At 43.1% G+C, this 16,868-nt stretch overlaps 1 protein-coding gene across 2 annotated transcripts in view; it reads right to left on the bottom strand.

Annotated features, from left to right (window-relative positions):
* The window catches only part of ARHGEF4 (Rho guanine nucleotide exchange factor 4), a 204,448-nt gene that overhangs the window by 98,468 nt on the left and 89,112 nt on the right, over positions 1 to 16,868 (bottom strand). Inside the window, exon 5 of one of the 2 annotated variants that reach the window (XM_085586985.1) lies at positions 15,816 to 15,945. In XM_085586985.1, coding sequence (XP_085443111.1) covers positions 15,816 to 15,945 — 130 coding nt within the window. Of the gene's footprint in view, positions 1 to 8,385; positions 10,064 to 15,815; positions 15,946 to 16,868 lie in introns of those variants that run through there. The other variant, XM_077785565.2, reaches the window with a different exon arrangement.

Raw genomic sequence — 16,868 nt, 5'->3', positions numbered from 1 at the left:
AACCCTGACCTGGCCACTTGAGCACACAGGGCTGCTGGCTCATGTGATTCTCCAGAGCTGCACTGTGTCCCAGACCAGGGACAGTGTCACAGAGTGTGGTCACTTCCTTTGATGTCTTAAGGAGCTGGAGCAGAGGCTAGAGGAGATCAGAGGAATAAAGTGGAGATTTATTAAAGAGCTTTCAAAGGCCACACCCCAGCAGGACTGGAGCCACAGTTGTGGCTCTGCCCAGATGGCTCCAAGGTGGGAGCAAAAGAGGGCTTGGACATGAGATCTCACATATTTATGGTTTTAGTCCATTTGCATATAGGAGTTAACTGTCCAATTAATAGCTTCAAATTATGAAGTTTCATACTCCTTGCTTGCTTGCTCATCCTCCTCTTTTCATGTTGTTCATGCTTTGGGCTTGAAGTTTGAAGAGATTTTCCATGAGTGTCCAGCTAGAATAGGATTGTTTTGTCTCTACCACCCTGTGAAAGGATCCAAATAACACTTAATATAAAGCTAAAAGCTGCACAACAAAATAGAACAGAAAAACTTAAAACCCAAGGTATCACCCTAAGGGCCAGCAAGGGAAGTCACAGCACAGGAACAGCTCCAGCAGCCCTTGGGTTCAGCAGGTGAGACTGATTCTCACTGCCTGCTGCACCTTCCTGCTACAGCTGAGCCTTCAGTTCCCAAATAGTTCAGGTTGGGTTTGTTTAGATTCAGTGATTATGCAGACAGCTTCTCCTCCTTTGAACACATATGTGCCTTGACACTTGTAAAGATCCCTGCAAAGGGAGCAGAATAACATTACAGGGAGGAGAGTACTGTTAATGAACAGCTCCAAGAGCAGGGAGCTGTGGCCAGAAGGTGCACAGGGCCTGCTTGTGGTGTTCCTTTGCCTCTTAGAACACTCCATGAGCTGCAGTTTCCAAATGCCAAGTCTGTCTCTTTGCACATAGACCCCAGTAGTGATCGTGGTTCATAACGAGCTGAGCACTTTTCACACCTGGCCTGGAAAGGTTCCACTGGCCAAGGAAGAGCAGAGTAGCTGAATCCCACCCATTCCAACAGATCATTTTGTGTTAACACTGAATCTCCTAGGTCCTTTTTTCTGCCTTTTTAGGGACACTTCAATTAAAAAAAAAAACAAACCAAAAAAAACAACAACAAAAAACTAACTCATGGAAACTATTTCCATTAGCCAAAAGGGAAACTCTTGCAATTTCACTCCCACATAGAAATAAATCTCTGCCAGCTGTTTTGAACACATCATTAGTCTTATCTTCCTTTATTCTCAACATGAAGCACTCCAATGCCATTATAATTATTTTTTTTTTAAAGAAAATAAATTTGTTAAAAAAAATCAGTGTTCTGCATTTACCTCATGTTCCTGACACAAACACTTCTTTTTCAAGTTATTTTATAAATACTCATATATAATTTACCTTCCAAAGCAAGAGGATGGTACCATATACCTTAACAGTATACTTGAAATGGATTTCAAATTATTACTTAGGCATTTATCAAATCCTTTAAGAAGGGTACTGAAAGAAATCTTACCCATTTGTAGACAAAAAAAAAATGTAGAGCCAACACCTAGAAATGCTTGGTTTTGAGAAACCTCACTAAAGAATGTTCTAAACTTAATTAATTAATAGCCTTGTGTGTGTATGCATATATTTATATCTGTGCATGTACGTATGTATATATATATATATATATATATATATATATGTATACATTCAGTTAAACATGAGGTAAAATATAATTCAACAGAGTATATTCAAGGAGGATATTCCAAACAATTGTGTACTCCTCTGCCTTTAGCACTTGATTTCCCTCCTATTCTACAGCCACTTGCCAGCCTTCACCCTGCTGGAGACACAGAACACAGGAATCAGCTGCACTTGAGGTGATGCATTAGAGCATCCATAAGCACTCCCTGGGATACAGCACAACTTGGAAATGGTTCAATTACTCCAGCAAAGCAATTCCTCTGTACTCCATGGCAAAAATTAAAAAAATAATGTTTATTTGAGCCCTTCTGAGCCAACATCATAGTCTAGGGAATATCTTGCTCCTTGACTAGCAGGGACTGAGAATAACAGCAGCAAAGCTCTCTACCTGTTTAGGCAAATACACCCCGAGGGATATTTGTAGTAAGAGCTGCCAACACTTGGATGTTCACACAATGTAATCCAAGACAGTTAACCAGGGGCAAAGCATGTTCCTATCAGCTTACACCCAGGCTACTGTCTCGCTTTCATGTGCAGACACACCAGTTGTAGGAGCAGTTTTTTAGAGTGGCACAGCCACTGAAGGCACTCAGTATCCAAGAAGACAGCTCATCTTGAGACTCTGGGCTGCTCAGACCAATGTCCTGTGCAGTCCAGCACACTCAGCTCATCCCTGGCACTTTTAAGCAAATCACTGAACTAGTTAGTTGGTTTAGCAAACATCAGGCCAAAAAAGGATTGTGAGATGAGACAGGATTCTAATTAAATTAGAAGCCTCCACAGATAATTACTGACACTCAGAAGAAGGCTATATTTCTCTAATCCTTCAAAGACACTTCTCATGATCCAGAAGAATTGGAGAACAAGATCTTAGTAGGGAATAAGCTTAGTTACAGACAAGTGTAGTAATTTAAAGGCTACATCCCAATGGCAGAGGACAGGCAGAATTGTTTTCTACATTTTTTAACCCAACTAACTGCTGAGCAGCCATGGCAAAGTTGCATCTTGTGTAGGCAGCAAATACACATTCTCTGTGACCACTGGGCACAGACACTATTTGCCAGCACATGCTTTAATCTAATTTTGCTGCTTTTTTTACCTACATGAACTAGACCCAGATGACACAAATGAAAAGGTATGGTCAAGTTTCTGCCAGCCTTTGGGTGTTTGCCTAAAGGTAGAGAAGAAAGGAAGGGTCAGGCAAGCTTCCATGGCACCACCTCATTCCCCTTTCCTTTACTCTCTTGGACTATGCTAGTTTCCTGCTGCAAGAGCTGTGAGGCTGCCAGTATTGAAATCAGGTGGCTTAAAGCTGTTTCACATCCATGCAGAAAAATAACAGCAATTGAAGCTGGGATATGTCCCAGAGAAGTGCTGGTCTGAAAGACTACTCTAAAGGTAAAAATCTTTGAGAAAATACAGCCTTAGAAGTTGTCATATTCCTCAGCAAAGGGAATAGTGGTCACAATCTAAATGTTCTTCATGGGAGTTGTTTTGAAAGCAGAGAAGGCAAAAGATGAAGATGGTGTACCTGTGACACCTGGGGAAGTATCACAGGCAGTGTTCTAAAGATTTATCTTTCCCTGCTGCAAACACAGCATCAGCAAAGATGGGAATGTTTATTTCTGATAGTCACAGGTGCTAATCTGTGCCTCACAGGGACATGAGAATAAACATTTACTCCTTTTCAAACAACACAAAAAAATCTTAAGGGAAAATCAACTAGAACCACCCCCAATACATTAACATGTAATTAGAACTCCAAAGTAGCTGAACTTACAAAATCTGGTTCTGCTGCAAACAGAGGTACAGAAACATGATTAGACATCCTACCTATATTAACACTATTTTTATTCCCTTTAATGGAAAAGCGTGATACTAGAGGATACTTTTCACTGAAAAAAAAAAACATTTCTGTAAGCGTACTATATGTGTTAGGTGGCCAAGTTTACACACATTTAGCATTGACTGAGATTCCCTTTACTGGAATGAACTCGACCACTTAATATAGATGCCCTCACTATTTGAATGGGATGCCAAATCACAGTTCAGCAGCACTCAACACTATTTGGAGGATGTCTTTTCAACTAAGTATTTACTTATGCTTTAGGGCAGCTCACTAGCTTGACTAAGAGATGTTCATCTTGTAATTCATCCTCAAAAGTTCAGGATTGCCCTTAGGTTTAACCTTACCATACCAGTCACCATTACAGAGTAATCTACACAGAGAGAAAAACCCAAGTTAATTTAGCATGGATTATTGTTTGTTTGTTCTTAAATCCATTGCTTATTTGCTCTGAAGATGAGTGGAAGTTATTCTGGCAGGTGACACGGGATATATGAGGGAACACATAGGACATGTTAGAGCGCAAGCAATGAATCCAGCTGAAATATCCTAGCTCAGGATTTGCCAAGGTAAGGGTGCAACACAACCTCGGGATGCTGCACTGGATGCTCTGAGGCACTCACTTTTTTCCTCCCTACTCTCCTTTGGATGCATTCTGAAGCAATTTGAACCTTAAATCAATCTCCCTTTGTGTGACCTCTAACTCTTGCTGACTGAGTGACCCTAGAGAAAGAAGGATAAGTGGAATTATGCACTGCAGTCCATGAACACAACTGAAGACATCAGTACCAAAAAGACAGGGCTAGGGGAAGGAAAAGGAAAAAGAAAAGGATCAAAAGAAAATCTCTTGCCAAACAAGAAAGACGCAAAGCATTCGCCACAGCTCTATTAGTGGCTCTCTCATCAACCACAACAATGAAATGAATGACTTGGAAAAAACCTTCCTAAAAAAAACTATTTTCTTTTTAAGCTCTGAATGAGGAAAAAAAAACCTCCACACCCATGCTTCATGTTTTCTTGTTTGTTTAAAGGCCACATTCCCAAGGGCAGTAGATGAGCATATCTGCATATTAGGAGCCACAAATCTGTGCAGAGGCGCACTGAAGTGGAGCCTGTACAATTAAATTGCTACATATGCACAAGTACACAGAGGATCCCAGGGAAACTATGGCAACCACTAGTCCTCCAGGTTGTCATTCCCCCTTTGTCCCTACCTTTCTTTGCTCTTCCAGTCCTTCCCAACTTGGACAAGAAAAAGAATAAACAGAAGTGTTAATGAGGTTGGGATTGGATCTGCAACAAAGGAGTTGGAAAGGCAAAGAGAGCTGAATCTGGAAACATCCTAAAGGAAAAACTTTTCAGTAGAGTTGTACAGCAGTGATGAATGGGATGCAGGCAGCCCTGAGGTACAAAGTCCTGCCTAGGAAACCAGGGTTAGAGCACCCAGAGTGCCACTGAATCACTTGCTAGAATAGTCACAATGACTTTTAATCTGGATGCCTTATGGGGTTTTGGCCAGCTGAGATACTGACAGCCTGATTTTCAGAATTGCTGAGACACCCCAGCTCCCAGTCCTTCTTTCACAGGAAACCTGGCAAACACTGCTCGTAAGTATTTAAAAATAGCAAGGACACTGTCCAAGTATCAAACTATACCTTTTTATCTATCCTAAATCATGCTTTGAAAGTCTTTTGGGCCCTCTGTGAGGGTTACTGATGCTTGCAAAGTCCTCTGGCATTCTCAAATGGAGAGCCTGGTAGAAGAGTAAAGCATTCCTTATTTTCATGTTTATATTTAGCTTCAGGGAGAAGCGCCTTCTCATGTAAGGTAGTGTTTACTGACATTCAGACCAGAAATGCCACCGATACTAAAAAATGGTAGATTTTTTTTCACTTCTTACAAGCCTTACATGTGGGTTTTTTGTAGTTGTATTTCAAGCAGCATTTGCACAAAAGTTTATGCTGTAACAACAGGTCTTTTCTCTTTCAACTGTCACATTTAGCTTCCCCTCTTGATCAATATATTACAACAAGGTCAACTCCAAAAAAAGGAATTGTATACTTCATTACTGATTACAGAAGAAGATAACAAACCAAAGACAGTTTTTGCTTCTGTGAACCTCAGAAAACTCTGTATTTTCTACATGGGATGTCAATTTGTATTTCTGAAATCACACGCTGTCAAACGTATGCATACATAAACACACATCTCTGTCTTTTCACTTCCTTGGAATCTAAATTATCTAAAAGGAAAACTCCAGTGGATGCATTCCATACCTCCCACCTTCTTCTCACCTCCACATTTCAGTCATTTAAATCTGTCTTATTTCTCATCTTCCTTGAAGTCTTGGACAGCAACAGACTTAGTATAAAGATCCCTACAGAATAGGTGATGTACACACAGGGAAAAAAGCAAAACCCTCTCTGCCAAGTCCACCTATGCAGCCTTAAGGAAATGCAGAATCCCTTTCAAACAGGGAAAGGGGCTGGCTCATCCCTCAGACCTTTTTTAATGTAACTTCATAGTGTTGCCATACAGCCTGTACTCTTTTTTTCCCCCCCAACTCCTTGATGTATCACACAGAAAGATGCTGGAGGCTCCCTGCTCCTCTGAGGAGAGGACATTGCCACATATTTTAGCTATTGCTTCTCTCATGCATTGCCAGCTGCTACTGCTCCTGCTGGGTTTTTTTTTCTTGGGTTTGCTGTTTGGGATTTTGTGGTTGGTTTAAACAGTGTATTAAATTTTACCATTAAAAATTTTTAGCACAAGCTTTAAAGAAATCCTGCCTCATTCCTCAGACAGGCAATTGACAGTGGTGGAGAGGAGCAGTTCTGCCACAACTTCCTAAATTTAAGCCAAAGAAGAATTCAAACAGAGAAGAACCAAAACAAAATAAATTTCTCCTAGTGATCCATTTCTCTCAAAGTTTAATCCTAATTCTGACCTCAAGTGTGTTACTAGTTAGAGACAAACAGCTCAGAAATCCTTTGCATGTGAAAAGACACCTACCACAGAGGCAGCAAGGAGTCCGAAATGAAGTGATCTGCTTTTATTATTCTATTTATCTATCAATACTGTAATTATGAAACTTAATTTGGTTTTTCCCTGTCCTCAGTCTGGCTCCATACCATTTTCTGTTCCATTTCTTCACATCTCTGTATTTCCTGCTAAATGCATGTAGCATCCACAAAATGACACCATGCTCACAGCCTTGGGAGCTAGACTATTGTGAAAATGAAAGAGCATTTAGAAAAACAGACTTAATGTCAGACCTGCCTTTGCTATCAACCTCACTTCTTTTGTATCACTGTACAGCACTTGTTTCAAGTGACCTGATTAAGCCCAAGAATGCTTCCAGGGAGGGCAGCTGACAGCAAACCCTGTGACACCGAGGGGATGGAGCCACTGCTGCAACCCCCACTCTGAGCAGGAGTTTGCAGAACCACCCTGTGCCAGACTTACTCCATGCCAACGCCAGAGCATGCTGGGGTTAACTTGCACTCCCAGTTACAAGAGAAAACAGCCAGCAAATGCTACTGAGAATGCAAAAGCACACCATCTTATACTTGCAGCCCAGGTCTTTCCCCAAAACACAACACTACTGGTTTTTTTTCTTCCTGTCCCTGGACTCTCAGGTTGTCCTGTAGATGGTTAGTGCTTCTGGCCACCTAGAAGGTGTGCTGTGCAGGGTGGAACATCAGGGAGACTGGCCACCCTGCTGTAGCCCTTCCCTGTATGGTTGTGCAGTTAGTCACACTTCAGCAGAGACTCCAGAGCTGCAATGAAGAATTTATTAAACAGCTCCGAATCTACAGTAGCAGATGGAATGATAAAACCTTTCAATAATTAAAAGTACACACGACTAAAGCAGATTACACAGAACTGAATTCTTCCCAAACCTTGATTCTAGCTGGTAGCACTGGGTATTCTTACTAAGGAAATGGTAGTCACTGGTGGCCTTGAAGGCACTTGTCTGAATTTATCTAAGAGAGGAACTAATTTACTGCAGCTCTATTAAAAATCTCTCTAAACAGCAACAGCTGAACAGCTCAGCAGTCATTGGCCATTAACATCACTGCCAGGATCCTTTGCTAGGATCAGTTGGGAATGAGAAAGCTTCTTTACTATGCTTGCAGTTCAAACATTCAAACCCTAACCAGGCTCATCAGTAACTAAAAACCAGAATGCCAAATCCAGACAGGTCCATGCTACATGAGCACACCTCCAAACTCTCTGGTTCAGAAAGACATTAAATAATGGATGGGAAAGCAAAAACCAAACTTGAGCAGCTGGCTCAGGAACTGCCTTTCCCTCCTTCAGTGCACAGCAGTGCAACCCTACCTAGCTCTCATCTGCTGCACAGCACTCGCCTGGGTATTTTCTAGAGGCAGTGATACTCTCTCCACTGGAATTTACACAGAGAAATATCAACTCTAACATTCAGCTCTATGTGATTAAGCTGAAATGAGAAATGTTCCAATAGGCAAGGACAGCTTTAATCAGGTAGAAGCCTACACCCTGTTTCCAAAGCCATTAAAAACCTATTTCTTCCCTCCTGACTTAAGAAGTCTATTACGGGTCTGTGTTGTTTTGGTTTAGGTTTAAGTCTGCAGAGCGTATAGCTAGCAAATGCTGAATTCTTTGGTTATCTCTCCAGACTAAGATGCTCCATTTCCAAATTATATACTTTTTCCAGAAGGTTTGGTTTGGTTTCTCAAGGTCAGTGCAATATCATAGAGCAGATTAAAAAAATTAAAAAAAAAAAAAAAAAAAAAGGAGGGGGAAAGGAAAAGGAAGAGAAGAGCCCCTTACCTGTGGCAGAGTGCAGACTCTCCAAGCTCCAGTACCTGGACAGGACTCCTCTCATGCCACCACCACCACACACCACCCCGCTGCTGTCTGAGTCGGAGCCCGGGGAGAGCCCGGAGCTGCCGCTGCTGCTGCAGTTCTCGGCACTGTGTGCCCCGCTGGACTCACTGGGGCACTGCTGGGTCCTCATGCGGGCAGGCGAGAGGGGGAGCCGGGGGCTCTGCGGGGCAGCGGTGGGGCAGCGCTCTGCGGAGCTCTCGCAGGGCAGCGGGACCTGGCAGCGCCGGCTGAGCACTGGGCTGGATCCCGAGGCTCCTCTCCGCTCGCCTCGATGCATCCTGACATCATAGGGGTCCGCCAAGGAGGCTCCCTCCCTCTGTGGCAGCTCCGCCGCTCTCAGCCGCAGCTCCCAGCAGCTGATTTTTATTAAAGCCGATTTCAAGGCATTAAGGAAGCAAGGGGTGAGACAGAGATCTCTCCTCCTAATTTAGCAGAACTGTCAGATTAAAAATAAATAAGTGGAAATAGTAGAATTTCATGCATTTTAAAAATGCCCGAGCGAGAGAGACCTTGTGTCATCTGCTTCCCCTGAGAACTCAGAAAGGATTTAACATATAAACTAATCATGTTTAGAACTGGCTGTGGCTGCTGCTATTAAAAAACTATTTTTGTAAGTACTTGGAAAAATAATTCAAAATGAAATTAAAGCCAGAAAAACACAGATTGAGATGTGGGGAGATTGCAGCTGGGAGTTTTGAAAAATCATTTAGCATCCACTCCCAGACTGCCGACCTGGTATGATCCCTATTTCCATGTGTAACCTCTGTAAGAAACCTCAGTCCCAACTGAAACAGCATCACTGACTCATTTACTAGAAAGTTTTATATTCTCATTACCTAACAGGAGATTACCTATAAGAAGGATCCTGAAAAAACACCAGTTTCCTGGGAATGCAGAAATACCTGTGTACTTTAACAACAGCTTTGAGGCACCACAGAGATTTTGTAATAAAGGACATTCCTGGGCTGCCACTATGCTCAAAGACCTTGCAGATAGCAGATTTGTCAAGCTATCAAAATAATTTATGAGTAGCCACATGGTTCATACCCGGTGCAGCAGAAAAGAATGTAAGAACAGAACTAGCTTGATTCAGTGTGGAATTACCCAGGCCAGGTGAAAGTTTGGCCAGGTGAAAATTCAGCCAGGTGAGACTGCAAATAGGGGCTGGACCAAAGCAAAGGAGGAGATCAGCTCTCTCAGCACATCTGGGAGAGGGACAGACACCCACATGTGGGCCACAAAGGAAAACCCCACACTGCTCCTGTCGCAGAGAGAGTGAACATGGCTGCAGACACCCAACTCCAAACCCAGGAGCCCAATTTCACACAAGAATGGAAAATGCTCATTTTACAATTTGTATGTAAGGTGGCTCTTTGCAAAGTAAATAAGGCTATCACAGCTTGTTCCAATACAGACCCCTTTGAGTTTGCCTCACTATCCATCGTGCAGTAGCAGAGTAACTTCAGTTCAATAAGACTTCTGGTTTACTGAGTATTTCCTAAAAGCAAAAACAATGTTGCACTCCATCACTGGAAAATATCACAAAGCATCCAATAATGCTGAACCAACTTAAATATTTCAGCTATTCTTGAAAAGAACAGTCTCTGTAGCAGTAAAAAAAAAAAAACAACCAAAACAAAACAAAACAAACAAAAAAAAAAAAAACCCAAAAAAAAAAAACCAAAAACAAAAAGAAAAACAAAACAAACAACAAACCCATTTCTAGTAATCTGCAACAAAATAATTCCTTCAATTATCTTCTGAATGAACCAAAATGTCTAACACTTCCTAACTTCCTAACAGAGAAATGGAAATATGTTCTCAATTTGACTGCAGTAGACTTTTCTGCATTGATCTGATTCTTCTAGAACTGCCTGCATTCAAGTATGACTGGAGAGAAACTCCTCTTGATCACAATAATGAGGGGAAGATAAATTAAACATTGACAAGAAAGGTGAATGCAGCTGTTCTGTGGATTTGGAGAACAGGGCATTGAGAAGAAGTCAGTACAGCTCTTCAGACAGCAAAGGTGCTAAAGAGAGGTTACAATTCCTAGTTATCCTTATGTATGTATGTGTTGTAGGTATGCACTGGAGAAGAATTTTCTAATAGAATGGAAAGAAGAAAAATTCTACACAGCCAAATTGTGGAAAGCAAAATTTTGTTAGAGTTCAAGACTGCAACCCATCATAGAGGGGTTCCACTGACTACAGATTTTTTTGTTGTTGTTGTAAAATCTACATGGAGATTTTCCTCTGTGACATTAGAGAGAGAAGTTATCAGAAGTTGAAGCAGCAGTAACTGACTCCAACTAAAAGTTAAGAATCTCACTGCAGAGCTTGTAAAGATAGTCAATCTAGCCTTGAACAACTTGATCCTAAATATCTGCTGGATTTTTTAGCCTCTGTTGAGTTCTCCTGTAATCTTGTAGCTTTGAACAGTGATTACCAGAATCATTCAGGATTTCCTAGGACTTTCTTCTCTCTTTGCCCCACAGAAGGTTTTTATTGGTATGCTAAATCTTTCACCTCAGTAGCTAATACACACAATCCCACTCAACTTGCTAAAACAAATTTCCATGAACTCAGCCACTACCAGGCCTTGCTTTTAAGACTGGATGAAACCCTTTGGGTGATCATATTATCAAAGACCTCACAGAGGGCAAATGTTTGTGGCTGTGGTTAAACAGAACGAAGACTGACATAGTGGGTCTAATCTTTCTGTGATTAAGAGACAAAGTGAAAAGTGTACAGCAGGCAACGTGATTATTTTTTAGCCACTTAAATTCAGTTATACTCTTCTAGTAAATGGGGATGGAACAGACATTTCATGGTACAGCTACCATGATACACTTCTGGGAACTTGCCTACCACTTTCTGCAAGAGCTAAAATGACAAAAATGGAATAAATAACTCAGCTTGCTATTTTGCTGAACTACAGGACTGCTAAATATTTATAAGACATAAAGAAGTCCTGTTATTGAGCTAATATTTTCCCTCTTGAACAGATTTCTCCAGTGGCTGTCAAACATCTTCACATTAACTGTTGCCAAGTGTGAGTTTAACAGCACATCTATAGCTGGGAAAAGAAGATGAAAGTTGTCCACATGATGTTGAGTAAACAAACAGTCCCTTTGCCTCTGAGAAATACTTTCCACTACACCAGGGAGGCCAGAGGATAATTCAGTATCACTAAGTGGTCACTGTTTTCCAGACTATCCACAAAAGATTTAGCTCTTGAGAACTTGGCTCGCCTATTCTTGTTGCAGGATTTCCAAGGCCACCAGTGTGTTCCTCATCAGCACACATCAGTCACAGGGAATTCATGCCTCTCTGCTTGGCACAACCAACCACAGCTCTGTGGTCTAACTCCAGGGCATCTCTTGTAGACATCTGATAGCAGAAAATTCAAAGATCTGAGGCTGTTCTAATCTGACAAAACACATGGAAAGTTGCCAAAAAGATTTGGTCTGCATTTAGATAATGATTTAAAATAATACAGATATGAGATTGGTTCTAGCACAGCTACAAACCTATCTTATAATACACAGGTTGCAGGCTCCTCCCTCTATGAGGATATGACAAACCCTGGAGGTTTATGATCATGTGTGTGTCCCTGTCCCAGTCCAAAAGTTTCAGAGTCTCTGAGAAGCAGACTGAGGGGAACATCTCAGGAAGGGTAGCAAGCTGGCACAAGAAAGAAAAGTGTCTGCCTGTGAGGCATGGATAGCAGTTAAAGCAGGGATGTCAAGAAACTCCAGTTCTCAGACAATTACCTGTGTCTGTCTGTCATTGTGTTACCTTGTGATTGTCTCCTGCTGGAAAATCCCTAAGGAAAAGCTCAGAAATGGCAGCATATGCCCTAAATGTTCCTTCTGCTCTAGTCCCATGGGCTGGTAGCTCTCACAGCCAGAACTGCCCCTCTTCTGGCTTCAGCCTTGTTGCAGCTACATTCTCACAGCTGTAGTCACTGTCCAAACAGCTTCCCAGCAGCATCCCCAACTATAGGCAGTCTTCAGTTTATAAATAAACAAATATCAGACTCAGAAGAGATGGGGAAGGAGAAGACAGGTCTCAAAGCCTAAAAGACAAACATGCTGGTCCACTGTTTTAATCCAAAACCTCGTTATCCTGCTACTGCTCTCTCCAGTGCATATTAGACCCTTCCTTCCCACCCCTTTCCTAGAGTGTCACAAGGTATTGCACCAGGTATTCAGAGGCTGCTAAAAAGCAGGAAAGCATTTGCATATCTACTTTAGGAAGTGTTGTGCTTTCTAAACTGGCAGTAAGGAACAGACTGAACGGTACAAATGAAGACATGGGAGTACCCAGACAATCAGAAAAGGAGGAGGCTGAGGGGGGACCTCATTGCAGTGAGACCTGCTCACACAGGGAAGCAGAGGGACAATGATCTCTTCTCTCTGACAGCTCGCAACATGACCCAAGGGAATGGCCTGAATTTGTGTCAGGGGAGGTTTAGGTTAGATATTAGGAAAAGTTTTTCTCACTCAGAGGGTAGCTGGGCACCTGGGCAGTGGTCCCAGTGCCAAGCCAGCCAGAGTCCAAGAAGCATTTGGACAAGGCACATGGTGTAGCTCCTGGGGATGGCCAAGAGATGGACCTGATGATCCTTTTATGTCCCTTCCAAATCAAAATATTCAGTGAACTAAAGGGAAAGACACTAGATATTCACCAACACTCCCTGCTGAAGGGCGTGTGCAGCCAAGAAACCTGTTACAAACTGTTCGGCGCTCCCCATGTCTGAAGAGAACGGCGCAGTTCACTGCCCTGGGGTGCTGGAGGGGCTCACCCATCCCTGCCTGCCAGGGGCTCTGCGCTGGGCCTGGCCCGGGGACAGCCCAGCCCAGCCCAGCCCAGCCCAGCCCAGCCCAGCCCAGCCCAGCCCAGCCCAGCCCGGCCCGGCCCGGCCCAGCCCAGCCCGGCGGTCAGAGCCGCCGGCCGGTGCCGCAGGCTCGGCTCGGGCCGCCCGGCCCCGCTGCGGGCACAGCGGGCACAGCGCGCAGCCCGCCCGCTCCTGCCAGCGGGGCAAAGAGGGGAGCGAGGGCTCCAACCGCGGAGCGCAGCTGGCACAGCGTTGAAATGAATCCTCTCTGCACTCGTTCTGTTCCAGCGAAATGCTCGCAGCCCGGCCTAGGATAGCCAGGCTGTCCCCAGCCCTTGTCCCCAGCCCCTGGGGAGGTGCATGACAGCGTGTCGGGAGTTGTGCATGGCACCTCTTGGGCTGGGACCATCCCAGCCAGCATTTCACACTTGCAGAACTACAGAGGCCTCCATCCTCCATCCCTCACAGTCTCTGCAGCATTCCCTGCAAAAGGGGATGAGGTGCAGACTTTGGGAGTGGGAAATTTATCCATATTTTCAACATGGAAGTATCTAGTACCATTGGATATACTTTTATATCCAGTGTCTTTTATGACTAAAGCATAGACTGGGATCATTAATAGAAGCAGCTGCAGCTTTGGTGTTAGAAATCTTAAAACTAGATTTAACTAATTGACAATTTATTTTATATTTATTTTACATGCCCTTCAGCTTTGTCAAAAGCAACAGGTATCACAACAAAGCTGTGCAAGAATCAAAGAGGATGTTCTGCTGGACTACTGTTGCCTCAATCTTAAAACTGACCCATCAGCTTCAGAATATGACTTCAATAACTTGCAGTTTTCTTCTCATGCGCATCCTACCACAGGCAGGACACGTGTCCACATTCATCTCCCCTAAAATGCTTCAAATGAAGCCCACATGCAGAAGCTAATAGAGATGGCTATGGTAGAAGAACCTCTGTTTCCTCTCTCCATCAGTTTCCTTTCCCAGGAGCATGGATTTGGTGGTGGAAAAATGATTCTGCTCTATTTCATTTGTTGTGCTACATTCACTCAGAAATTCTTGAGGTCCGGGCTTAGGTCGTGGTATGAAATTCACTTGTACCTATCTCAGGAATATTGTGTGAATCACAGATGATTCAGGTTGCAGGCCCCATTTCTAGATGGCATATAAACACCTACAGCACTGCCAGCTGGTCAGTCTGCATACATTTACTTCCCCTATTCACCCTCAGAAATTCATACATATCTTTTAACTCCCACGTGTCCCAGTTGGGAACAACCATGAAATTTGTCTCAGCTGTGACTCAGAATGTACTTCTATGACAGCAGTGCTCAGGGATTTCAGCTGATGTCAGAGATGCACAGACAGCTTGACAATGATGGGTTTCCTCCTGGGATTTCCAAGGAGTAAAGCTACAGCTTTTTTAATGCAGCCAGGGAGCTGGTCCTAAGCACTGGGGCAGCACCAGATGCTTGGGATAGCGAGTGATCAAAACCCTTAGTGCTGAGAGAGCAAAGGCAAGGCTCTCAACACCACAACAATAAATAGTTTTCTTATTTCCAGATCAAGCCTCATGACTCTGTGTGTGAGCTGCACAAAGCATCAGAAAACAAACCAGTTTTGCTTGACAAAATACTATGATCATTCAACTCTGATGTAATTAGTTCAATGTTATTGTCCCTTAATTAGGTAACTCCAGCAGGGTTTAATCGATGGTACAGAGACCTTCTGAGGCAGAAATGGCAGTTTGGCACCCAACTGTGGCTGGCTTTTCCTGGCTAGGTTCCTAACTGCCAACAAATCCTCTGCATTCTGTTTTCCTTACTCCAGCCCAAAGTGCTGTGATAGAGATATCTGCAGTGTTTGGGCAGGCGCTGTCAGATGGAGAATTTAAAAACCTGGCAAAGATACATCTCACAGTTTAATAATCTGTGCAACTTACATTTTAATTCTGAGAAAGTGTCAGTCATCGGAAATGAAGCAGACATGATACTTCATGTGCATTCCTCATGAAAACACAGCATACTTGTTCTTTAGGGGGATTTAAAGTACAGGAAGCTTCTATCTTTAGAGGCTCACTTAGTTGCTTTAGTGCCTAATTAGCAACCTGAGAGGAACCTCACCATACCCACTGTAGTGCTCTCCAGCAAACACAAGGCTGAGCCTATTTCCTCTGCAGAAACCTAATTCAAGAGTATAATAGAGATGACATCATCATAGGTGAGACAAAGTTCTCATGAGAAAACACAATGTTTCTACATCAAGCATACCATCATTGCAAAGTGATCTCTTGTTCACTAAAATCTGACCATGCCTTTAAACAGCACCCTGCTCATCCACTCAGGGAGAAAAGAAACCCGAATGTGAAAAGCACGTGAAAAATTCAACTCTAAAGCAGATTTCTGCTAAGACATGGGTGCAGCAATCATCATGAACAGGTTAGAATGCTTATCACATAGTTTCCACATTCAATAAACCAGAGCTTAAGTCTGTCCTCGTTCCCACCCACCAGGCCAGCGTACACACCGGGAGCGGAGATGCGCCGTTTCCAGCCCACGCAGTCCAGGCCTGTCGGGGTGCTCTGGGAAAACAGATGCAGCTTCAGTGGCAGGATATCAAAGGCAACAGGAGATGTGATGGATGGACTTATTCCAGCCTGCAACAGGACAGGGAAAACAAAGGCAACAAACATTAAGTTTAGATGCCCTGTAGGACAAAATACAGCATTCATCCCACAGGACCTCTTCCCAGGTCTGATACCTGCCCATGTAAGTAAGCAGTATGTTAGTGGACACACGTGGATGATTATGGCTAGAAACATTAGAAAACAGTGAGAAGGCAAGGAAAACTGCAAGGTGATAAGAACAGAAGTGGACAAGCACGTACTGGATTCATACTTCACATACACACACACACACCTCCATTCAGAGAAAGTTTCACTCCTCTCTAGTGGAGGGGGTTTCATATCACTACAAGGAGTCATCCCCTCAGCTACAAAACTATTCCTGAAGCCTTGTGACTAATAGGTCCTCTTCTGGTATTTAACATGAAAATAAAGCTTTTCCCTTCAAAGATTTATTGGTACTAGTCCCCAGCCATATAGAATGTGGATAACAACATTTTTCTCTTCAGCTAAAGGTACAAGTAAGAATTCGCACACTCTCCTCTACCTGGCTGATTGACTTAATAAAACTTATAGAACTTAATAAAACTTTGAAAACTCTATACCACTGCCAGATCACATTGAATTACTAACTTTTGCTGGTTTAAAGGGGAAAACATAGAGGTACATACACAAAACTCATGACCTCTTATACCGAATGTAGTAATTAAGGCATGCTGCAGATATACTTTTATCCCTTTTTCCTTTTCTCTCTTTTCTCTCCTGTGGCTGCCACATGCAGAAAACATCAGTGGCTGAGAGATCAGCTGGTCAGTAAGCACAGACAGTTTTTCATCTCTATCACCATTGTCCCTTTCCTTTTGCCAATGACATTCCATTACAACATATCCACCTTTCCCTGAGCCAGGAACCTGGCACATTGAGGACTCTCCCTCTCCTCACCAGCCCACAGCATG

Source organism: Lonchura striata, chromosome 9, assembly GCF_050655825.1.
Source record: "Lonchura striata isolate lonStrDom1 chromosome 9, ASM5065582v1, whole genome shotgun sequence".
Lineage (NCBI taxonomy): Eukaryota > Metazoa > Chordata > Aves > Passeriformes > Estrildidae > Lonchura > Lonchura striata.
Note: the sequence above shows the minus strand (reverse complement) of the source record. Positions and strands in the feature narration are given on the sequence as shown.